This window comes from Dermacentor andersoni, chromosome 3 (assembly GCF_023375885.2).
Source record: "Dermacentor andersoni chromosome 3, qqDerAnde1_hic_scaffold, whole genome shotgun sequence".
NCBI lineage: Eukaryota > Metazoa > Arthropoda > Arachnida > Ixodida > Ixodidae > Dermacentor > Dermacentor andersoni.
Window position 1 is genome coordinate 215,522,621 of NC_092816.1, and position 26,280 is coordinate 215,548,900.

General features: G+C 50.0%; 1 protein-coding gene across 1 annotated transcript; it reads left to right on the forward strand.

The window, feature by feature from the left end:
- The first annotated feature begins 22,358 nt into the window (after positions 1–22,358).
- LOC140216616 (uncharacterized) lies at positions 22,359–25,925 on the forward strand. The gene is made up of 4 exons (XM_072286995.1): positions 22,359–22,442; positions 23,499–23,963; positions 24,125–24,955; positions 25,062–25,925. Exons 1-4 carry the CDS (start codon positions 22,359–22,361, stop codon positions 25,923–25,925), a joined length of 2,244 nt encoding a protein of 747 aa, XP_072143096.1.
- Positions 25,926–26,280: the final 355 nt, after the last annotated feature.

Genomic DNA, 26,280 nt, shown 5'->3' on the forward strand with positions numbered 1-26,280 from the left:
ATTTGTTGAAAGATGGTGGGCAGATTGTTCTAGAAAAACTGGCCACCCTGTACACGCGCGTACTGTGACTGGCCGCCCTGTGACTTCGAGCGTACCGGAATCTTGGAAGAACGCTAACATAATCCTACTCCATAAGAAAGGGGACGCCAAGGACTTGAAAAATTATAGACCGGTCAGTTTACTGTCCGTTGCCTACAAAGTATTTACTAAGGTAATTGCAAAGAGAATCACGAACACCTTAGATATCCGTCAACAAAGCACCAGGCAGGATTTCGTAAAGGCTACTCAACAATAGACCATATTCACCCAATCAATCAGGTGATACAGAAATGTCCGGAATATAACCAACTCTTATATATAGCGTTCATTGATTACGAGAAAGCGTTTAATTTAGTCAAAACCCCAGCAGTCATGGAGGCATTGCGGAATCAGTGTGGAGACGAGCCGTATGTAAAAATACTGAAAGATATCTGTAGCGGCTCTACAGCCACCGTAGTCCTCCATAAAGAAAGGAACAAAATCCCAATAAATAAAAGCGTCAGGCAGGGAGATACGATCTGTCCAATACTATTCACAGCGTGTTTACAGGAGGCATTCAGAGACCGGGATTGGGAAGAATTGGGGATACGAGTTAACGGAGAATAGCTTAGTAACTTGCGATTCGCTGATGATATTGCCTTGCTTAGTAACTCAGGGGACCAACTGCAATGCATGCTCACTTACCTGGAGAGGCAAAGCCAAAGGGTGAACCTAAAAATTAATCTGCACAAAACTAAAGTAATGTTTAACAGTCTCGGAAGAGAACAGCACTTTATGATAAGTAGCGAGGCACTGGAAGTTGTAAGGCAATAAATCTACTTAGGACAGGTAGTGACTGCAGATCCGGATCATAAGACTGAAATCAGAAGAATAAGAATGGGCTGGGGTGCGTTTGCCAGGCATTCTCCGATGATGAACAGCAGGTTGCCATTATCCCTCAAGAGGAAAATGTATAACATCTGTGTCTTACCAGTACTCACCTACGGGGCAGAAACCTGCAGGCTTACGAAAAGGGTTCTACTTAAATTGAGAACGACGCAACGAGCTTTGGAAAGAAGAATGATAGGTGTAACGTGAAGGGATAAGAAAAGAGCAGATTGGGTGAGGGAACAAACGCGAGTTAATGCTATCTTAGTTGCAATCAAGAAAGAGAAATGGGCATGGGCAGGGCATGTAATGAGGGAAGCTAACCGACGATTATTAAGGGTCATGGACTGGATTCTGAGGGAAGGCAGGGGGCGGCAGACGGTTAGGTGGGCGGATGAGATTAAGAAGTGTGCAGGGACAACATGGCCGTGATTCGTACATGACCGGGGTGGTTGGAATAGTATGGGAGAGGCCTTTGCCCTGCAGTGGACGTAACCAGGATGATGATGATGATGATGATGATTTGTGTCAAAACGTGCCGTGTGAACTTCGGACGTGGAATACAGATGTACGGATCTGCACCACAATTGGAGCAATTGCTGCACGTGAAGGTTATTTAGGCGTCTGTGCTGCTCGATTTTGGCACTCTTCCTTTACGGCTGGAATATTCGTGGCAAAAAGCGCCCGCAGAAATTGGGACTTGGAATTCAGATGCAGGCATCTGTACTACGATCGGAGCACTTGTCAAACGTGATGGTTAATTGGCCAAACGCGCTGTTGAATTTTACCACGCGTTTTTTACGGCTTGTTTGTTCGTGTCAGAAAGTACCGTGTAAAATTACGACGTGGAATACATGTTAGGCATCTGTACCATGATCGGAGCACTGGCCGCACGTGATGCTTAATTGGTCATTTGAGCTGCTGAATTTCACCACCCTTGTTTGCTTTTGCATCTGTATCGGTAGTGCCTGGATCTGTATTGCCTCCTGCATCTGTATTGTCCGTATTGCTTGCCAATGATGCCTGCATATGTATTCCACGTCCGAAGTTCACACGGCACTTTCTGGCAGACCAATTAACCATCACATGCAGGAAGTGCTTCGATTGTGGTAGTAATACCTAAATCTGTATACCAGGTCTCAAGTTCGCACGCCACTTTTTTGGCACGAATAAACCTACCGTAAAACAAGCGTCGTAAACTGTAGCACGCGGCCGGCAAATGGCCCATCCTGTGCGTCAAGTGCTCCGTTGGTGGTACAGATGCCTACATCTGTATTCCAAGTCCTAAGTTCGCCCGGCATTTTTCGCACGGATATTGGAGCCGTAAAAGAAGCGTGGTAAATTTGAATAGCGCGGCCCCCCAATTACCCAGATGCAGCAAGTGCTCCACTAGTGGTACAGATGCCTACATCTGTATTCTGCGTGCGAAGTTCGCATGACACTTTTTAACATGAATTTTTTTATTGCTATAGAGACTTGCCCATAAGGCATAATTCTTGGTGCGTATATGTGTATTATATGTGTGCTGTGAAGCCTGTGTTGTGTATGAATTGAAGCAGTGTTTTGTGGAATCTGTTGTCATGTATCCAGCTGTCATAGCTGGTTGTCACACTGTAGCGGAGGCCGGCTTGCAGTAGGAGACGCGAGCGTTCCGATTTTAAACCAGTACATGTCCATATTAGGTGGTATGTATCTGCTTCAATCACAGAAACGGAACAGTATGGACACGTAGCACCCAGTGGTAAATGCGACCAGTTCCACCTTGAGATAACAGCCGGTGTAAGGGCCACCCCGGCCCGAAGCCTCCTAAGCACAACTTCCTCCGCCCTAGTAAGGTGAAGGGGGAGGGAGCAGACACACGGTGGGATAAGAGCGCGTGTGTCCTGCCGGGGAAAATTTTTACAGGCTCCGAGCGAGTTAAGAGGTTGAGGCGGGAGGAGAATAGGCGGAAGATCAGGATTAGGAGGGCAGTGTGCCTGCTGGTCAGTAGCAATGTTGTGAGGGTTCGCTGAATGGCCCTCAATCCAGTGTACCTTGACGCAAGTAGCTGTTTTACTATTCATAGTGTGTATTGTCTCGCAGATTTCCATCGCCTTATCAACCTTCTTGAGTTCCTTAATAGCCGCTAAAGAATCAGTGAAGATATCTAGTTGCTTGATGGTAGGCAGCTTAGATGTCGCATCTTGCGCAGTGTCGTGGATGGCTTGAAGTTCCATTACTAGAGCGCTGGCTTCCGTAGATAAATAGCGCTGGTGGCCGCTGATGAAATTATGCGTAGTACTCAGGAATGATGTCCTTCCACTGTCTGGGAGAATGGCAGCATCCGTGTAGACTTTGCAGGTGTTAGCGCATGAAGCATCGACGATATTGTGTTCGTCAATAATACCTGTTGTATCGCTGTGTCGTAACTTCGTTGGGTTATTAGTTGTGATGCTGGTGAATTCCCAAGGAGGCATTGGATAGGGCTGATTGTCAATCCGAGAGCCGCGTTGAAAATGTGCATGCAACGCAGCGACAGCCGGAATAAATTGCTTTTTTATTTCACGTGATTTTCACGTTACAAAATTAGCTCTGCAATTGTGTTGAGCTGGGCATGTTCCTCTAAGGTTGGTATCGGACTGATGCGTGGCAGTGCTGTGATTGTGCGCATAGCATCTCGATTAATCGTCTCCAACTGTGCCAGTTGTGCCAAAGTCAGCCGTTGGAATTGTGCCTGATATAAAATTCGTGGCTGCAATACTGCACGCACCAACCATCGAGCTACGTCAGTACGAGCTCCAGCTGTTTTTGCTGCAATGTGACGAATAAGGTGAAGTGTTTTTGTCAAACTCTGTCTGGTTTTACGGAGCCAGTGTGCACCACTGCCGGAGTGGTGAATATCGAGACCCAGTATGCGGACCTCAGAAGCCTCAGGGATTGTCACTGCGCCGAGTCTAAATGTAAAGGGGTGCTGCGTGATTCTTGTGCGTCCTTTCTTGTTGGCCACCGTAACATAGCTTGATTTTTGGGCGGAAATGTCCAACCCTGCTTTCCGAGCGTAGTTGTTCAGAACATCAAGGGTTCCTTGAAGCTGTTGAGTTTGTCTAGATATATCTTCATGCACGGACCACAATGTGACGTCATCCGCATAGATTAAGAACCTCACGTCTGGAATCCGATGTAGTTGCCAGACTAGAGGTATTAGAGTAACGTTGAAGAGAAGAGGAGCCAAAACCGAACCTCGTGGGACTCCTCTGTTTAATGTGAAGTACCTTTCTTGCCTTCCGTCTACTCTAATCGCAAATTTGCGATTCTGAAGGAATGAGTAGATGAACCTTATCACCCGCGGTGGAAATCCCAGGTCGATGAGGTTGGCTATAATTATAACATGGTCTATATTGTCATAAGCTTTCGTTATGTCTTTTGCTACTACTGTGCGCACAGCATGACTGTGTGGTGAAACCTGTAAAACGTCGTATGATAAGATAAAAAGTCCGTGTTCAGTTCCCAAGTAAGAACGGAATCCAATTTGAACAGGATGATATTTATCGTGGCGTTCAAGCCACCAGGCAACACGTGTGGCGAGCATCTTTTCAGCGAGCTTGCAGACAGTTGAGGTTAGTGAAATTGGGTGTAAAGACTGCAGGCTTTGGAGACTTTCCTTGTTTCGTAACCGCGACAACAATTGAATGCTTCCAATCAGGTGGAACGTTTCCACTCTCCCATACTTTATTAATCGCCTGAAGAAGTGCGTCGAGAGCTGCTCCTTCTATGTTCATGAAAACCTCATAAGGAATACCATCGAAGCCAGGTGTTGTTCGTTGCTACGAAGTTTCAATCGCCGCTATTAGTGCGGCCATGCTGAAAATGCTGGGTATTTCGGATTTGGAAGTTGTGCCAGACTCATCAATTTCGGGGCAGTTTATAGATGACGCTTGATCGTATTTCGGGAAGAACGCTCTAGCAGCGCGTTCTGCAAATTGATGTGGCGAACTCTGCATCACTAACCTAAAGCTCGCTGCAGGGTCAGGTTGCTTATGACCGCGTTCCATTGACCGTAACGTTCGCCAAAGTGCTCTGTTTCCAATGCCCGACCCAAGATTCTCGCACCACTCATACCATCGTGATCAAGAAAGTTGCTCTTCGTGCCAATGCGTCTTCACCGCTGTATGGATAGCACGTGCACGGCTACCTGGTGCATCGGGATTCCTCGACGCATGCAATTCTGCCTGACGTCGCTTTGCCCAAAGTTGCCGAAGGGCGAGGTCCGGTTGAGGTTGTTCCTCGTCAACTGTGGTTACAGAGGTGTTCCTCCGTAGCATTTCTTGCAAAGCGGGAAGAATTTCTGAGGGCTCTGACGGTACTTTATCCATCGATGATTCCCGAAACTTCTCCCAATGCGTGACTGTTACTCGTCGTCGAATTTTCTTTATGCACGTTCTGTGCAAACGAATCATTATAGGCATATGATCACTGCCCCATGTATCTGGTTCCAGCTGCCACTGCGGCATTCCAGGACCCAACCACCACATGAGGTCTGGAGCGTTTGTTCTAGATACTGCGGGTATATATAGCACAGGTAGCCACAGCGTGATGGTTCAACAGTGTAAAAGTAGCATTGCTCATGATGTTTTTAACTTAGTATCCTCTTCGGGAGTTGTACTTGTACCCCCATTCTGTATGTGGGGCATTGAAGCCTCCACCCGCGAGAATAGGAATTCCCGGCTACGTAGACCGGAGATGGGCTGTCCACCCCAAGTTCAAACGTGTGCGCTGTGGTCTGGCGTAGAATGACACTAGCATGACTGGAGTCTTCACTGGTCGTGTCAGGACCCCGACAACTTCTTGATTACCACTAAATCATGGCTCCAGATCAATCACTGTGTGAACAATATGCGATGATATATAAATTGCAGCTTTCCCGGAGCTGAAGCCATTGTAGTAGCACGTCTATCTCTAATAGATGGGTTATGATACCCATTAAAATTGGACAGGAAGCATAGCTTATTATGCTCTTGAATAAGCAGTGCCCATACATGTAGCTTATTGTATTGAAGCTTGGTTTCAATTTCTCCTAACTTGGAACTTAGGCCCCGACAATTCCACTGTAGATTTCGATCCAGTGACATCTGCTGCAGAGAATTAGCCATGATGCAGGCAATTCTGAATGAGCAACGTTAGTTGAGCAAGTTGATCTAAAACTGCTGTCCAAACAGCTTGGTTGACCTGTTGTGCCGGACGGGATCCAGGCGCAACGGTGGCATTCGCAGTGGTTGATGCGTCACGTGTTGGTCCTGTTTTCTGACGACGCAGACATACGAATTCTTTATGTTTGCGTAGTCGCTCAATCTCTATGGCCAGTGCGTCTATCCGAGCGTCAGTGTCATCATGGTCATCATCCGACTGATACAGTGGTTCCCCTAATTTCTCTTTCTTTGTCTGCGACTGCTTGCAACGTTTAAGAACAGAAGAATACAGTTGTGTTTCTGGGGCTTTTTCTTCTTCAGCCAAGAGCATATTTGGCTCTTCTGCAAGAACCTCATAACGATTGTGTGTTGTTACTATAGTCGTTTTTCGCATAGCCTTTTGTATCCGTACTGTGGCCTTCTGTTTATTCGGGCAATTTGTGCTTGTCATATCGTGCTCATCAGATTTACATAGGCCACATCGATATCGTGGTTGGCCTTCTGGTGTGAGCTTTTCTGGATCAATAGTACGCTGTGGGCAAAATGCCTGCATGTGTACACGTTGAAAGCAGCGGTAGCAGAATATTGCCCGAGGGAGGTAGGGTTTAGGTCGCTATATACAACTATAGTAATAAAACCGTTCTGGGATACATTGAGGGCCCTGTACCGTCACTAAGCATGTACGGCTTTTGCCCATGAATCTAGCTGCGAGCACCCTGTGTGTCGTGGAGGTCCATTCACGACATATTATCTCAGGGCTGTCTTCCGGGTCAATGCCATAGACAACACACCTCTGTATATTAGGGCCCGATGCAAAGTAGCACTGCGCAGGAGGTGTTGATCTTCTGACAGCGGCATAGATGCTGCGAACCCTTTGTATTCAGTGGTTTCAAGAGATTGATCGATGGCCCTTTGGACATATTTTGTGGCTGCTGAAGTTATGTCGTAGAATGAAAGGGGGCGTATATGAACTCGAGACGATTGAGAAGGGGTGGGCGTTGGGTAAGATCGAGAGGGAGCGGGCGTAGGGGAGGCCGTGGAGGAATTGTCTGGGGTGGTCCTTGCCTTTTTTGCCGGTTACTCCGATGCGATGGCGTCTTACTCAACCACGTTGATAGGGGGACCTCGCTTGGCTGCATTCGTCGAACCGCCAGAGGGCTGCACGTCCATAGGGTCACCAGTGTCCGTCGGCACGATTGTGTATAGGTTCACATACACATCACGAAGTGGACTGTCCTTCGGTGTTGCATCCTGGGTATTGCAGCTATCGGTTGCACACTTCGGCTACATAGTTGACATGGATGTTGTCACGCGCAGCAGTCCAGTGGAAGGTACAGATGAGGAGCTCACATCTGGCACAAACACTTCTTCGTCGGGCGAGCGCGGCGGCGCGGCCGCACTAGGCTTAAGCACCAGCCGTGCTTGTTTTGAGTCTATCAGACGAGCAGGATTAGTAGGACAAGGCAAAGAAGAGTCCTCACCAGAGTCCACAGGTCCCCATAGACTTCCGAGGTTTTTCTTTGCTGTCGAACAATTTCCAAGGAACCCAAGGAAACCACATCGGCGTGGAAACGTCGTCGTCTGCTGAAGCGTAAATGAAGCGTGGTAAAAATCAGCAGCGCGGCCGGCCAAAATGCCCGTAATATGCGTTTAATGATACAACCGTGGTATAGATGCCTACATCTGTATTCCATGTCTCAATTTCGCACGGCACATTTTCACACGAACATAGGGGCCATAAAACAAGATTAGTAAAATTCACCAGCGCGGCCGGCCACGTAACCATCATGTGTAGCAAGTGCTCCGATTGTGGTATAGATGCCTACATCTGTATTTCATGTCTCAATTTCGCACGGCACATTTTCACACGAACATAGGGGTCATAAAACAAGATTAGTGAAATTCACCAGCGCGGCCGGCCACGTAACCATCATGTGGAGCAAGTGCTCCGATTGCGGTAAAGATGCCTACATCTGTATTCCATGTCTCAATTTCGCACGGCACATTCTCACACGAACATAGGGGCCATAAAACAAGATTAGTGAAATGCACCAGCGCGGCCGGCAAAGTAATCATCATGTGGAGCAAGTGCTCCGATTATGGTACAGCTGCCTGCATCTGTATTCCATGTCTCAATTTCGCACGGCACATTTTCACACGAACATAGGGGCCATAAAACAAGATTAGTGAAATTCACCAGCGCGGCCGGCCACGTAACCATCATGTGGAGCAAGTGCTCCGATTATGGTACAGCTGCCTGCATCTGTATTCCATGTCTCAATTTCGCACGGCACATTTTCACACGAACATAGGGGCCATAAAACAAGATTAGTGAAATTCACCAGCGCGGCCGGCCACGTAACCATCATGTGGAGCAAGTGCTCCGATTGTGGTACAGCTGCCTGCATCTGTATTCCATGTTCCAAGTTCGCACGGCACAGTGTGACGCGAGTATTGCAACCGTTAAACAAGCGTGGTAAAATTCAGCAGCGTGGCCAGCCAAATAACCATCACGTCCAGCAAGTGCTCCAGTCATGGTGCAGAAGCCATCATCTGTATTCCAAGCCCCAAGTTCACGCTGCACTTTTTGACAAGAATATACCGGCCGTGAAATAAGCTTGCTGAAATTGAGAAGCGCAGGCGGGCAATTAACCATCACGTGCAGCAAGTGCTCCGATTGTGGTACAGATGCCTACATCTGTAATTAACCTCCAATATTTGCACGGTACTTTTTGAATCGAATATACCAGCCGTAAAAAAACCATGGTAAAACTGACCAGCGTGGCAGTCGAAATAACCATCTTGTGGCGCAGGCACTCCAATCTGTGGTACAGATGGCTACATCTGTATTCCACGTCGAAATTTCGCACGGCATTTTTTGACACGAATCTACGAGCCATAAAACAAGATTAGTAAAATTCACCACCGCGTCCGGCCAATTAATCATGATGTGTAGCAAGTCTTCCACTGGTTCCACAGCTGCCCACATCTGTATTCCACGTCCCATGCTCGCATGGCGCCTTTTGACAGGAACCAACCAAGCGCAAAACAAGCGTGGTAAAATTCAGCGCGGCCGGGCAATTACCTGTAATGTGCGACAAGTGCTCCAACCGTGGTACAGATTGATTGATTGAGTAACTTTTATTTTACAGTCCTGCAGAACGCGTATTAGCACGTCGTGGGCCGCTCCCACGTCGGCACCGACAGGCATAGCCTGCCAGCAGCTTGGGCCTGCTGGACAGCCCAACGTTGCTCAGCCAGGAGTGGGTTGCGGATGGCCGCCTCCCACCTAGCTGAGCTGAGGTCAGGGCTTGCTATAGAGATACATCCCCAGAGCATGTGCGAAAGTGTTGATCTATCCCCGCAAGCAGGGCACGCGTCATCAGTGTAAATCTCCGGATATATCTCATGTAACGTGAACAGGTTGGGATAGGTTTCTATCTGCAACAGTCTGAATCTCAGTGCCTGAGGCCTAGTGAGCTTGGGGTGAGGAGGAGGGTATTGTTGCCGCTAGAGATAGATGTGTTTAAGAAGTTCATTATAAGTAGCAGGCGCGTCCCTACCATGCATAACTCTCTCCTCGGCCGTTACAGCGCCAGCGCGGTCAGTCAGTGCGCGCGCGGCAGCGTGGGCCGTCTCATTGAGGTTCGTGGGGACACCCGCCATGTGCCCAACGTGGGCTGGGAACAAAGGAAGCGAGTGATACTTGATTCTATCCGGACCTGCCTTACGAAGCAGCCCAAAAGCCTGTTCTGAGATCACTCCACGCGGAAATGCCCTAATGGCCAACCGTGAGTCACTGTAGATGACGTCGCTGCTGACATCAAGCATCGCCAAGGCAATGGCCACCTGCTCGGCTATCGCCGGATCTCCAGTTTGTACAGAGGCACAGTTCGTGAGTCGCTGTTTGGAATCTACCACTACTGCAGGAAAGGAGCACCCCTTCCGATAGGCGGCCGCGTCAACAAAGCAGGCTCTACGCCCCTCTGTCTGGATCTGTTTGAGTATGGTTGAAGCTCTTGCTTTCCTTCTACCCTTGTTATATTCAGGGTGTACATTTCTTGGTATCGGTGATACGGAGATCAAATCTCGTATGTCCCGTGGTAAATGGCATTTTCTTGGTGCTTCTGCAGATGGTGGGTAGCCGAGCTCTTGTAATATCCTCCTACCGGCGGCGGTCGTGGAGAGTCTGGCAAGTTGCGCTCTTTCCTGAGCCTCTGAAATCTCCTCCAGAGTGTCATGCACACCTAGCTGGAGGAGGCGATTGGTGTTGGTGAAGATCAGTATACCCAGGGCTCGCTTAGTTATTTTCCTGAGCAACGTGTTGAGTTTGTTCCTCTCTGCTCTTTGCCATCAGTGCATAGCCGCCACGTAGGCACAGTGGCAAAGCACAAAGGCGTTAATCAACCGTAACAGATTGTCCTCTTTAAGGCCATGATGGCGGTTAGCCACCCTTCGGATGAGACGTACTGCGTTGTCCGTCTTGGTCGTGAGCTTGATCATCGTTTGCGCGTTAGAGCCAGTAGATTCGACCACCATGCCGAGTATTCTTATTGCGTCGACCCTAGGAATCTTGTCTCCCTTGCCCGTGCGAAGACAAATGGGGCTGTCAGACCGTGGTGTCCAACCCATGGGCTTACGACCTCTTCTTAAGGGGTGGTAGAATAAAAGGTCTGACTTCTTAGCCGAACAGTTTAATCCCATGGGTCGAAGATAGCCCTCCGTGACCTCGATGACCTCCTGTAACGCACTCTCAACCTGTCCGTCACTTCCTCCAACACACCAAATGGTAATGTTATCCGCATAGATAGTATGCCTGATGCCCCCGACTCGTGAGAGTGTTCTGAACGTGGTACAGATGTGTACATCATTATTCCACGTCGTCAGTTCGCACGAACCTCCTATGGTCGAATATACCAGCCCTAGAACAAGCGTGGTAAAAATCAACACCGGCTCCGGCGAAATTACCATCACGTGAGCAAGTGCTCCGATTGTTGTACAGCTGCCTACATCTGCAATCAATGTCTGATGCTCGCAATCCACAATCGGAGCACTTGCCGCACCTGATAGTTAATTGGCCGCCCGCGCTGGTGAATTTTACCAATCTCGTTTTATGGCTGGTATATTCGTGTCAAAAAGTGCCTTGCGAACTCCGGATTTGGAATACATGTGCAGGCATCTGTACCACGATCGGACCATTTGCTGCACGTGCTGGGTAGTTGGCTGGTCGCGCTGCTGAATTTTACCAAGCTATTTTTACTCGAATAGGCCAGCCGTTAAACAAGGTTCGTAAAATTCAGCAACATGGCTACTAATAAGCCACCACGGGCAGCAAGTGCCCCGATCTTGGTACAGATGCCAACATCTGTATTCCACGACCGAAGCTCGCATCGCGATTTTCGATACGAATATACCAGCCTTGAAACAAGCTTGGAAAAATTCAGCAGCGCGGCCGGCCAACTAAGCATCATGTTCTGTAAGTGCTCCGACTGTGGTACATATGGCCATATGTATTCCACGTCCCATGTTCGCATGGCGCTTTTTCACACGAATAAACCAGGCGTGAGACAAGCGTGGTAAAATTTATCAGCACGGCCGGGCAATTAGCCGTAATGCGCGGCAAGTGCTCCAACGGTGGTAGAGATGCCTACATCTCTATTCAACGTCGCAAGTTCCCACGGGCATTTTAGACACGAATATACCAGCCGTAAACCAAGCATGATAAAATTCTGCAGCGTGTCCGGCCAAATAACAGTGAAGAGCACCAATTGCTCGGATCGTGGTAGTGATGACATCTGTATCCCACGTCCAACATCTTTATTTGAAATGCCTACATCTGTATTCTAGGTGTCAAATTTGCCTGGCGCTTTACGACACGAATATACCAGCCGTGAAACAAGCTTGGTAAAATTCAGCAACGTGGCGTGCAAATTACGAACCAGGTGCAGCAAGTGCTCCGATCATGGTATAGATGCCAGCATCTGTATTCTACGTCCGAAGTTCGCCCGGCACCTTTTGACAGGAATAAACCATCGCAAAAGAAGCGCGGTAAAATTCAGAAGCGCGGCAAGCCAATTAACTATCACGTGCAGCAAGTGCTCCGATGGTGGTAGTGAGGCCTACGTCTGTATTCCACGTCCCAAGTTCACATGACACTTTTTTGACACGAATAGACCAACCTTAACACAAGCGTGGTAAAACGTTGCACGCCGGCGCCAAATTAACGATCACGTGCAGCGAGTGCTCCGATCGTAGTACAGATGCGTTCATCTGTATTCCAGGCTAAGTTCACACGGCGCGTTTTGGCGCAAATATGCCAGCCGTAAAACTGGCTTAGTAAAATTCAGCAGAGCGGCTACCAATTACCCACCACGTGCATCAAGTGCTCTGATCTTGGTACAGTTGCCAACATCTGTATTCCACGACCAAAGCTTGCATGACACTTTTTGACACGAATATACCAGCCTTAAAACTATCTTAGGAAAATTCTGCAGTGCTGCCAGCCAATTAACAATCATCTGCTGCAAGTGCTCAGATTGTGGTAGAGCTGCCCATATGTATTTCACGCCCCATGTTCGCACAGCGTTTTTGACACGAATAAACCAGGCGTAAAACACACGTGGAAAAATTCAACAGCACAGCCGGGCAATTGCTGGTAATGTGCTGCAAGTGCTCCAACCGTGGTACAGATGCCTACATCTGTATTCCCCGTCGCAAGTTCGCACGGCCCTTTTTGAGACGAATATACCCGCCATAAAGGAAGCTTGGTAAAATTCAGCAGCGTTGCTCGCCAAATTGCGGCCACATCAACAAATGCTGGTATAGTGGTAGAGATGCCTAAATGTGTATTCCACGTCCAATGTTCGCACGGCACTTTTTTGACATGAATTTACGAGCGCAAAGCAACCGTGGTAAAATGAAGCAGCGTGGCCGGGCAAATTAACTGACACGTGCAGCAAGTGCTCCGATCGTGGAAGTGATGCTACACATGTATTCAAGGTCGAAATTTTGCTCGGCACTTCCTGACACAAATAAAGAAGCCGTAACACACCCGCGGTAAAATCCAGCAGCACGGTCAGCCGTGTGGCAAGTGCTCCGATCGTGGAAATTATGCCGACATATGTATTCCAAGTACCAAGTTCGCATGGCACTTTTTTGACATGAATAAGCCAACCGTAAAACAAGCATGGTAAAATGTTGCACGTGGCCGGCAAATTAACCATCACGCGCAGCATGTGCATCCATCATGGAACAGATGCCTACATCTGTACTCCACTTTCCAAGTTCACACGACACTTCTTGACACAAATAAACTAGCGTAAACGAAGCGTAGTAAAATTCGGTAACGCGGCCGGCCAATTACCCGTAATGTGCGTTATGTGCTCCAACCGTGGTACAGATGCCTACATCTGTATTCCATGTCACAAGTTGGCACGGCACTTTTTACGTGAATATGCCGCCGTAGAACAAGCGTTGTGAAATTGAGCAACGCGTGCCATCACTTGCGGCACGTGCTCCGATCGTGGTAAAGATGCCTACATCTGTATTTCACGTGCGAAGTCCGACACTTTTTGCAACGAATAAACCAGCGTAAAATAAGCGTGGCAAAAATCAGCAGTGCAGCCGACCAAGTAGCTATCACGTACCGCTGGTGCTTCAAATGTGGTACAGGTGCCTACATCTACATTGCACATCCCAAATCCGCAATGGCGATTTTTGACACGAATAAACCATGAGTAAAACAAGCGTGGTAAAATTCAGTAGTGCAGCCGGCCAATTACCCGAAATGTGTGTTAAGTGCTCATACCGCGGTATAGATGCCTACATCTGTATTCCACGTCTCAAGTTGGCAAGGCACAATTTGGCACGAATATAGGGGCCATAAAACAAGATTGGTGAAATTCACCAGCGCTGCAGGCCACGTAACCATCATGTACAGCAAGTGCTCCGATTGCGGTACAGATGCCTACATCTGTATTCTACGCCGCAAGTTCGCACGATCCTTTTTTGAGGCAGATATTCCAGCCGTAAAAGAAGCGTGGCAAAATTGAGCAACGCGGCCGGCCAATGAACCATCAACTGTATCAAGCGCTGCAATCGTGGTGCCGAGTCCTGCATCTGTTTACCACGTTCCAACTTGGCACGGCACTCGCCATGATTACACCAGGAGTAAAACAACCTTGCTAAAATTCAGCAGTGCGGTCGGCAAATTACCCACCATGTGCAGCAAGCGAATCAATTGTGGCACAGATGCCTACATCTGTATTCCACGTCTCAAGTTCGCACGGGCCTTTTTAAGACGTATATACCAGCCGTAAGCCAAGCGTGATAAAATGTAGCACGTGGCCGGCAAGGTAAGTGTCACGTGCAGCAAGTGCTACGATCGTGATAGTGATGCCTACATCTTTATTCCACGGGCCAAGTTCGCACGGCACTTTTTGACACGAATAAACCAGCCGTAAAACAAGCATGCTAAAATGTAGCATGCCGCCGGCAAATTAACCATCACTTGCGGCAAGTGCTTCGATCGTGGTACAGATGCCTACATCTGTACTCCACGTCCTAATGACCCGCCAACTTTTGACGCGAATATTCAAGCCGTAAAACAAGTATGGTAAAATTCATCAACGCAGCCGCCCAAATAACCATTACGTACAGCAAGTGCTTCTGTCGTGTTAAAGATGCCTACATCTGTATTCTACATCGAGGTTCTCATGGCGCTTTTTTGACATGAATAAACCAGTGTAAACCAAGCATGGTAAAATGTAGCACGCTGCCGACAAATTAACCATCACTTGCCCCAAGAGCTACAACGGTGGTACAGATGCCTACATCTGTATTCTGTATTCGCCCGGCACTTCTTGACGCGAATATTCCAGCCGTAAGACAAGCGTGGTAAAATTCAGCAACGCGGCCGGGCCCAAATACCCACAACGTGCAGCAAGGGCTTCTGTCGTGGTACAGATGCCTACATCGGTATTCCACGTCCAAAGTTGTCATAGAAGTTTTTTGAAATTATTAAACCAGTGTAAAACAAACGTGGTAAAATTCAGCAATGTGGCCGGAAAATTAACTATCACATGCAGCAAGTGCTCCGAGTGTGGTAGTGATGCCTACATCTTTATTCCACATGCCAAGTTCGCACGGCACTTTTTTACGCGAATATTCCAGCCGTAAAACGGCCATGGTAATATGTAGCACGTGGCAGGCAAATTAACTATCACTTACAGCAAGTGTTTGGTTCGGGGTACAGATGCCTACATTTGTAGTCCAAGTCCCAAGATCGTCCGGCACTTTTTGACACGAATACTCCAGCTGTAAAACAAGCGTGGTAAAATTCAGCAAGGCGACAATTTAGTTAGCGATCACGAGCAGCAAGTGTTGCGATCATGGTACACATACCTCAATCTGTAATGCACGTCTCAAGTCCGCTCGGCACTTTCTGACAGGTAAATACCAGCCGTAAAACAAGCTTGGTAAAGTTCAGCAGCGCGGCCGGCCAGTTAACGATCACGTGCAGCATGTGCTCCGATCGTGGTACATATGCCTACGTCTGTATTCCAAGTCCCAAATTCAGACGGCACTTGTTTACGTGAATATACCAGCCGTAAAACAACTTCGTAAAATTCAGCAGCGCGGCGATTCAGTTAACGATCAGTGGCTTTTTTTTCTTGCCGACTTTCCTTCAAAAAGTGTCTGCTACGTGCTTATAATGCCGGTTTGGAATGCCTGCTTGCATTTCTGCCCTCTACGCCAAATAATAATGAGAACCGCGGCGTGCATCATGACGTATACGAAGCTTTCGCTATTCGTCCCGACGCCGGTAGACTGATAGAATTAGCAGCAAAGAGTTAGCGAGTTTTATTTTCCCAATCGCAGCGAAAAACAAAGTTCAAATGGCTGCGTGGCCTGTTGCATTGGAAGCCGCGCTCAACAAACGAAATATAACGTTTTCCGACGCCCAATACCGATTGAAAACACGCGATTTCCAAAAGGCTGTGTTCTCGCTCGCAAATACATCGTGTTTGCCCGCGTAATCATAGCGCTCGCATAATGATCGCTCCTCCACATTGTCCTCAACGGTCTCTCAAAAATTACTGCCCTCTGATTCTTGTGGTGCACGGCTTCCGATCAGAGGGAGTGCTCCGCGATGTCATTTAGCGAATCCCTTCCGCTATTGCGTGCGCAACAGCCCACAGGCGCTCGAAAGCCTCCCAATTCAGCAGAAAAAAAGTAAGAGCACGAATAGCGCGATAAACGCAGACAACACGTGCACAACTTACGGCACGTAATGGCTGATGACATTTCAAAAAAAAAAAGACCGCTATCCTCGCGCGGTGAGTGCGAGCTGCGGTGAGCGAGAGCGTATTTACTAAAGCGAATCTTCTGTGCAACCAATTCATTTTCCGCTTTACTGTACCGCGGCTCTGACAGTCGGATAAGGTGATCACCATTGCCACGCGCGCCAGCTCAGCGGGCTCGCTAGCGGGTGCGCCATCTCACCCATGTCAGGACGTCAAGTGCGCCACAAGTGTGCGTATACTTGTACTAATAAAGCAGCCTAGCCACGTGTACTGTTCTATTTTATCAGTATCATCGTCCGCCTATTTTATGTCCACTGCAAGACGAAGGCCCCTCCCTGCGATCTCCAGTTGCCCCTGTCCTGCGCCGACTGATTCCAACTTCCGGTTGCGAATTTCCTAATTTCGTCGCCCCAACCTAGTTTTCTGCTTTCCTTGCCTGCGCTTCCCTTCTCTGGTCACCTATTCTGTAACTCTAATGGTCCACCCGTTATCTGCCCTACGCACAACATGGCCTGCCCAGCTCCATTTTTCTTTCTTAATGTCAATTAGAATATCGGCTATCCCCCCCTTTCTCTCTGAGCCGCACCACTGCCTTTCTGGGTCTTAACGTTACGCCTAGCATTATTAGTTCCATCTCTCTTTGCGCGGTCCTTAAATTCCTTTTGAGCTTCCTTGTTAGTCTCCAAGTTTCTGCCTCATATGTCAGCACCGGTAGAACGCATAATTTTTACACCCTTCTCTTTAATCATAATGGTAAACTTCCAGTCAGGATCGGACAATGTCTGCCGAATGCGCTCCAACCCATTTTTATTTTCTGTAAAATTTCCCCCCATGACCAGGGTCACCTGTTAGTAATCGCCGCAAGTAAACGTACGCGTTCGCACACACTAGCGGCTGACTCACAGTGTCTGAACTCACAGTGTCTGATTTATAGGGGTGTGCGAATAGTCACTCTCGACAGCGAATCGAATACCCCCAAGGACAAATCAAGTAATTGCGGCATAAAAAAAGAAGAAGACGGCGGAAAAGTCGTAAATGGCATTATTCAGCCACCTAGATGGCTGCGGTGAAATCCGCCACCTCTATCGGCAGCAAGATAAGTAAGAAAAAGGCTGTCGTTTTCAGGAGCAACCATATTGATGCTGGGGTGAAGCTTCACCACTGAAAGCGTTTTTCAGTTACCGTCGTTCTCTGTGCGTCTTTTTAAATTTCTTTATTTAGTGAGTCACATGGCTAATACATGGACAGCTGAATATAATGCACGCGTTAGACCAAGGACACAGTCTTGTGCAGCAATGAACCATTGCGAAAGTTACGTAAGCATGGGCGTAGCATTCTCGTGAATGTGCAAGCATGCATCGAGTTCCTTGCCGAAACTGCACACTTGGCTTGTGGACGTCACGTTGCGCATCTTGGCCAATAGCAGTCACAATTTGAGAAAGTGCCAAGGAAGTATAGCACAAAAACAGCCGCTTCCACGTGCCTTCTCGGAGGGCCTCTTGCAAAAGCTTGGCTAGTAGGTGAAGGTTGCCACTCGATACCTGGATTTGTAGAGCTTACACATATGTTTCGCCGAGTGAGTGGCCTTGCACATTCTTTAATTCAGTTCTCCTCAAGGGACGCAACTGGCGTCTATTCTAACACTATGGTCTTCAGTGCCCTGAACAGAGGATGCGTTTTGCCTCAAGTGAAAAGAATGCCTCCCAGTGCGTTTTCCTGAAGATCACTAGTGCCTGCATGCATTCGTGTGCCCTTCAAGTATATGTATGTTGTGTTGGTTGACATAATCTCCCCTTTCTCTTTCTTCTCAATTGCTTATGGCCACTCTGGCGTCAGTACTGCACGAATGGTTCACGCACACACGCACACACACAAATACACACACACACTCGCATATATATATACCTTTTGACTTTGCTGTGCCATCTGCTCGCCGCCTCGTTAGCTCAGACGGTAGAGCTGCTGCTCCGGAAAGGCGGTGGTCGCACCAGGACGAATTTTTCTTCAATTCTGGCGCATTTCTTCCGAGGAACCCGCATAGGTTTCCTTTGTAGCAATTGCTACGAACGGGTGGATGTCTGATTCTCCCTTTATTAACAGGTGGTCCCACATGTCATGAGCCGACTTTTTTTTAAAATTAAAGGCGTTATGGACGCGAGTTTAAGTGAATGCATAATGCTGCAGCTGGCCTAGAGTTAGGCTATTTTTATCTTCCCATCAACTAACAATTAGGTATGTTTAAATAATCAACTTTTTATGTATTAGCTGCACACCCCAAGTGTAATACGAAAAGTTGTACCGCACCTTGAGAAACCTGTTAAAGGTTTCTCAGCACCTTAACAGGTCTGGCCATTTTAATCTGACGAGCGCAGAGCATACAGTGCGTCATAGCGATCGTGTCTGCAAAGTATTACATCGCTACGCACCGCGGAAAGATCTGAAATTTCAAACCGAATGCCGTATTTCCTTCTCCTCGCGGACGCCTCGCTCCAAGGTGGAGGATGACGTACTCGCGTCCCTGCACCTACGTACTAGAGTCCGCAGGGTGACGTCGCTCGTGGTGACACGTGACTTCAGGAATTATTCAAGACAGCATCAGCTATTTGTGTGATCTGTTGTTTGAATTGACAAATTGAAGTTTAGAGAAATACTAAAACACACAAACGGAGTGCATGCGTGTTTTCTGCTTTACTTCGCATCGAAGCAAGTGAGATGTACTTCTGCTTCGTCTGCTCTTGTTCCCACGGTGGAGTGGTCACGTGCACAGGCACCGAAACTATGACATTTCCTACCGTGTTCGCAGGGGTGATCGTGCTCTGCAATCCGCTTGTTCTGCCTCACTGAATTACTGAAGCGCTGAATTATACCGCTAGTGATTTGTCCTTGTGCGGAGCGCGCAAAATCGTGCCCTGTGCGAAACAATGAGAGCTCGCGCGCAACGCCGCCAGCGGAAGTGCGCATCGCATAAAGAAGCCAGGAGAAAAAAGAGGGAAAGCGGGGCCCGTGACGTATGTTTCAGAAGATCCTCGAGGTCTGGCATGGGGGAACGCCTGGAAGGAATTTCCTTTGCGAATTCTAGACGGGGCGAGTGGAGAGGGAGTGGATGCCCGCCTGCGGATGCTATGCAGTGGATGCCCACTTGCTGAAATCATGGGTTCGAGGCATGCTCTATTCCCCTCCCCGAGGACTCTGGTGAGTCCTGTGATGAAACCACGGACACCACATGCACTCGAAAGCGTGCGCGCGATGACCAAGGTGGCGACGAAGCACTGCGCAAGATGCCGCCACCGTGTGTCACAGCAGAGAAAAAAGGTGCAAACGCCGAGACTACGGACAGCGCGTCTTCGTCGGCGGCCGACGCTGCGGCGGAAGCAGGTCTGTCTTGTGCTTCTAGAAGGGAGGTTCACAGGGCCCCTAACCCCATCCAGATCCCCCTTCCACCTGGATCTCCGAAGTTGTTGCAGCCTCGCGCGCGCCTGCAAGACAGATGGCCACTAAACAGCACACCCCTAAAATGATCCGGCACTTTTGCCCTCAAGACCCCTCGTATCAGGCCCTGAGGATGGCTTCGTGAGCAACCACGCGGGAATCAGGCCCTCAGTCGCAAGCGACCACGCGGGAAGCGCCCGGTATTCCCAAAGACTGGACCACCTACTCCACGGAAGGCCACATCGCAGCTAGTTGCAGGCACGGTGCTATTCCGACCAGCGGAGCAGTCGGTGTCGTTTCATCGATCGTCACGCCTGGCGATTGCACAGGCTCTATCTGCCCGACCTGGCGTCCTTGCTACGGTCAACACCCTCATCATCATGATTATCATCAGCAGCAGCAGCAGCCACAGCCTGGTTACGCCCACTGCAGGGCAAAGGCCTCACCCATACTTCTCCAACTACCCCGGTCATTTACTAATTGTGGACATGTTGTCCCTGCAAACTTCTTCATCTCATCCGCCCACGTAACTTTCTGTCGCCCCCTGCTACGCTTCCCTTCCCTTGGAATCCACTCCGTAACCCTTAGTGACCATCGGTTATCTTCCCTCCTCATTACATGTCCTGCCCATGCCCCATTTCTTTTTCTTAATTTCAACTAAGATGCCATCAACACGCGCTTGTTCCTGCTCTTTTCTTATCCTTTAACGTTACACCCATCATTCTTCTTTCCATAGCCCGTTGCGTCGTCCTCAGTTTAAGTACAACCCTTTTCGTAAGTCTCCAGGTTTCTGCCCCATAAGCGAGTACTGGTAAGACACAGCCGTTATACACTTTACCTTGGGGGATAATGGTAAGCTGCTGTTCATTATCTGAGAATGCCTGCCAAACGCACCCCAGCCCATTCTTATTCTTCTGATTATTTCAGTCTCATGATCCGGATCCGTGGTCACTACCTGCCCTAAGTAGATGTATTCCCTTACCACTTCCAATGTCTCGCTACCTATTGTAAACTGTTGTTCTCTTCCGAGACTGTTAAACAATACTTTAGTTTTCTGCAGATTAATTGTCGGTGTCGGTGCCCTTTTGCTTTGCCTCTCCCGGTCAGTCAACATGTATTGTAATTGGTCCCCTAGCTGAGTTACAAAGCAAGGCAATATCATCCGCGAATCGCAAGTTACTAAGGTATTCTCCATTAGCTCGTATGCCCAATTCTTCCCAATGCAGGTCTCTGAATACCTCCTGTAAACACGCTGTGAATAGCATTGGAGAGATCGTATCTCCCTGCCTGACGCCTTTCTTTATTGGGATTTTGTTACTTTCTTTATGGGAGACTACGGTGGCTGTGGAGCCGCTATAGATATCTTTCAGTACTTTTACATACGGCTCGTCTGCACCCTGATTCCGTAATGCCTCCATGACTACTGAGGTTTCGACTGAATCAAACGCTTTCTCGTAATCGATGAAAGCTACATATAAGCGTTCGTTATATGCCGCGCATTTCTCTATCACCTGATTAGTAGTGTGAATATGGTCTATTGTTGAGTAGCCTTTACGGAATCCTGCCTGGTCCTTTGGTTGACGGAAGTCTAAGGTGTTCCTGATTCTATTTGGGATTGCCTTAGTAAATACTTTGTAGGCAACGGACAGTAAGCAGATCGGTCTATAATTTTTCAAGTCTTTGGCATCCACTTTCTTATGGATTAGGATTATGTTAGCGTTCTTCCAAGATTCCGGTACGCTCGAGGTCATAAGGCATTGTGTATACAGGGTGGCCAGTTTTTCTAGAACAATGTGCCCACCATCCTTCAACAAATCTGCTGTTACCTGACCCTCCCCCGCTGCCTTCCCCCTTTGCATAGCTCCCAAGGCTTTCTTTACTTCTTCCGGCGTTACTTGTGGTCGACACCAAGTTGAACACAAAGGCCAACACCAAGGGTCAACACCAAGGGTCAACACCAAGTTGAACATTCTTGCGGCAAGCACGGACGCTCAGGAACGACAACAGGAGCTGCTGTCTATGGACTCCATCTGCCGAGTCGCTGTTGGAGCGCGCCTCCTAGCGGACGGAAGCCAGTCCAGGGGTTACGTCCACGGCATCGACGGAGAATAGACGTACGAGGGGCTGCTCGCCGTCATCACTGCACTTGTCCGGGTGTTCTCAGCAGCAAGCAATGATAACACACTAACAGTTGCCTTCCCAGCAAACAAACCTCTGTACCACCTGGTGATCTTCAATCTACCGTTCGCAGTCCTCCCTGCACGCCCGTGTCCTACGCTTTGTACAAACTGCGGAAGGCTGGTCATGTCACCGCTGCCTGCATTGCGGACAACATGAAGATCCCTGTACTGCTTCGAGGGCCCGCTGCCTCAGCTGTGGTGCCTACCATGCTGCGGACGATCCCCGATGCCGTCGTTGGCAGGAAGAGCGAAAGGTTGCCACCATAACGGCTAATAACGCAGGACCCATATCGTGTCAACAGGCTTTCGCCGCTGCAAAGGAGACCATTTCCACCACGCCGATACCTGCACCACGCCGCAAGAGAGCTCCCAAAATGAGCTACACAGAGGTGGTAACGACAAGCCACCCTCCCCCTGCGTCGCAGACCCTCATCAAGAAACCACTGCTGCAGGCCCAAGTACGACGGTCCCCTCCTCCCAGCCATCCTGTGCTCCTACCGCAGCGTGGGTTCTCCACGCTGCGCCATCTACGTACGTTGCGAGCTGCTACAAGCCTAGGGAAACGTAGTTGACCTGACGGGAGGGCCCATGAAGTGCTGCGCTTTGACCATCAGGCTCCGAGGGGTGCACACGACAGTGGCTTCCATCTACGTGCGCCCCGGCAAGCGATGGTACCCGTCAACCCTCCTGCAGCTAGCCGCACGACTCGGCTGCGACTTCCTCCTTTGCGGGGACGTGAACGCGCACCACACATCCTGGGGAAGCCACATATGCTCCAAATGCGGAAATGACCTAGTGGAGGTCCTTCGCAATATGGGTCTACAGATGCTGAACACGGGATCTTTCACCTATATTCGAAGGGGAGGGAGCGCGACTTGTACGGCCATCGACGTGAGCCAGTCGACTGAAGGAACTATAGCTGGGCTACTCAGCCACACTCCTGGGCCTCGGACCACCTGCCGATCTCTATCACCCCGGCAGGATGGAAGCGACGCCGGACCAAGCAATGCCGCACAATTTACTGGGTGGCCTTCACGAGCCAACTCACCTGCATACCAGAGGAAAGGGACTTCTCCCTACGCGTAGTAGAGGCGGCGTAAGCTGGAAGAATCCGCTCGCTCATGGCCGAAGGCCATCCTGCTCGTGACCTTCGACATCTCAACCTCCGTGACGCCAGACGTCGAGCAGCAAGGCTAGCAATGAGAACAAGGCGGTCAGAACGTCACTCTGAGTACAACCGCATCGATGCTGCCGGCCGGCGGCATGTCAACCGCCGCCGATGACAAAGCCGGCAGAGAATCTGCAACTCTGCCAACCAGGCGAATTGTGGTCCTCGAGCATGGAGGCTCCTGGGGTCCCTGCTCTCTGGCCCAAGGGTACGTCAGCCAGACGTCTCAGTGGCCATCTGCCTAGGCATCAGCGAGGCATCCCTGGCAAAGCTCCTGGCGGACCAATTCACAGCCCACACAGTCACTTAACTAGCAATTGCATTGAATCCCCCGTCCCCAATGCAGCCTGGTGGCTTCTGCCCAGCATGGACACCCAGCCAGATTGATGCCCTCTGCCACGATTCACTCCAGGAGCACGAGTTGAGATCAGCTATGGCAAAATACAAGCGCCACACCACCCCAGGAGCTGACGGCATCACATTCCAGATGCTACGAAACCTGGACAAGGGGGTCAGATGTCAGCTCTTGGGGGCCTTGAACGACCTCTGGCAGACAGGCTCGCTACCGGAGACTTGGCTGACCGTAGTGGTGGTACCCATCCGAAAGCCTGGGCAACCAACTACGGCTATCACCTCCTACAGGCCACTATCACTGACCTCAGCTGCCTGCAAGCTGATGGAGACCATAGCACTTGGACGGCTAAACTGGATTGCAGGAGCGGTAGGGTGCCCGCCAGAGCAACAAACAGGCTTCCGTCGCCACCGATGCACTGCTGGCTCGATTGCAGACGTGATCTCCACCCTAGAGGAGGTATGAAGCAAGGGGGAGGTGGCCCTCCTCATGCTTCTTAATGTCTAGAGGGCATTCGATGGAGTGCAGCACGAGGTCATCGAGAACGCACTTGATGAACATGGCACGTGGGCTGCCTCTGGTAGTTCATCACCTCATTCCTAACGGGGCATACACTTCAGGTGAGAGTCGGTCGAACTTTGAGTACCCCCCGCAGGGTGGTTACAGGCGTCCCCCTGCGCTCCATCCTGAGCCCATTCCTACTTAACGCGGCACTGGCTGGACTTTCGGCAGCCATTCCCGGAGACCCAATGTTCCCGACGCAGTGCTCGCTGTATGCAGATGACGTGGCCCTATGGACGCACGGACCCAGACAGAACCTAGAAGCTATACGGTCATCATTGCAACGATCTCTAGATGCAGTAGGTGCATACATCCGGAGCATCGGACTTCTGGCCTCCCCCATAAAGACAAAGGCTCTGCTTATCCATCTGTTAGCTGCAGCTCGCGTAACCATTGAAAGGCTGGTGCTGGGCGGCACACCCATCGAATGGGCAAAGGAGATCACGTATCTGGGGCTCCAGGTGGATCTCGCATGCATACCCGCTACTAAGGCTGCCACCATCAAGGCTCGCAGGGTGAGAACAGCCGTCAGCCGCCTATTCCTGCGAGGAAAACGATGCACATCCCGATGGTCTTTAAGTATCTACCATGCTGCCGCCACCTCCATGTTCCTGTATGCACTGCCTATGCGGAACCTAACACCGACCCACAAGAAGGAACTTGCTCAAGAACATAGGACAACCATACAAATGTTCCTAGGACTTCCACGCCATTTATCGGTGGCTGCTACACTGGCGGAGGCCCAGGCCTGGCCTCTCCCGCTGCTAATGCCACGGCAGGGACTGCTCCACATAGACCGCCTACACCACACTGGCGATGCCCTGGTGCGCAGACTGCGGAGCCATCCCTCCTCCCAGATGGGCAGCATCTGCGCACTGTACGACGAGCTAGTAGGTCAGTCCCCCACAACAGTGATACGACCCCCACCCCGCAAACAAAGTTCATCTCCAATTAGAGGAAACGTAGAAGAGTTCTTTACCATGGTAGCTGCCGCAGGCAGCAGTGTCCAAGCTTCACGTAGTAGGTGGGCGTCTCCACATCTTCACGGATGGTTCTGTCCTCCCACCCGATGGCTCGGCGGCCGCAGCCTGTACAGTACAGGCAGCTGGAATGACCCTGCAGTGCCGCCTCCCATTCGCTGCGCACTCCACAGCAGCAGAGCTGGCTGGCTTCCACCTGGCAGCTGACTTTCTTGCGGAACACCCAATACAGGTGCCCGTAGCCATCATCTCAGACTCTCGCCCAGCTCTTCAAGGACTACTCGAACCCGATCGAGCTGGAGTGGCCCTGCTCCTAGCTAAGCTCTCTGCTATTCCGAGTAGTGGTATCCCCCTCTCGCTCCACTGGCTGCCCTCACATGTAAGGATAGCCCGAAATAAAGAGGCTGATGCTGCAGCCAAAGCACCCCACTATGCTCCCGTTGCTGTAACCACTGCGGTAGCCGCATCCGACTATACACGGCACCGGCTGCTCAAACTGTTGACCACAGCCCACCCGGACGCCCGGGTGGCTAGCGGCGAGCCACCCCAACCCCTCCCCGAGAAGGGATTCACGAGACGAGAAGAGGTACTCCACCTGCGCCTCAGGACAGGCAGCGTTTGGCCTGCCACCCGGAAATTAAGCGTAGGGAGAAATGCATCACCTGCCTGTAGGAGATGCGGCTCCCCTGAAAACCTCGAAGACATCCTGTGCCACTGTCCAGGATTAGCCTCTCAACGACAGGAGACGATAGCCGCATACAGCCGCTTCGGCCTTCCAGCCAACGCCGTAGAAGACCTTCTCTTCCACCGCCTATCCCCGGTCGCAGCACTGCAGGCCTTCCTCGAGTTTGCCGCTGCGGCCGGACTTGCCATCGTGTAGCCGATCCGCCGGCCACCTACTCCTTGCGGTGTGCTGCCTCGACACGTTGCGACAGCCTGACCCTCCCCGGAACCTACTTTCTTCCCTTCGTTAGTTCTCCTTTTTGTCCGTCTCTCCCCCTACTCCCTGATGCTGAGCCTGCTCCCTCATGGGTAACCGAAAATAGCGTATTTTCTCCTGCCTTCTAATCTCTCTCTCTCTCTCTGTGTATATATATATATATATATATATAAAAATTGGGGCGGGATCAGGCGGCCACTGTGTCCCACGCCTCAGGTGCTACGCTTACCTACCGAAAACATTGTTCCCTTCGGACTTGTTGTATCGTGTTTTACACGAATTATTGAAGAACGAG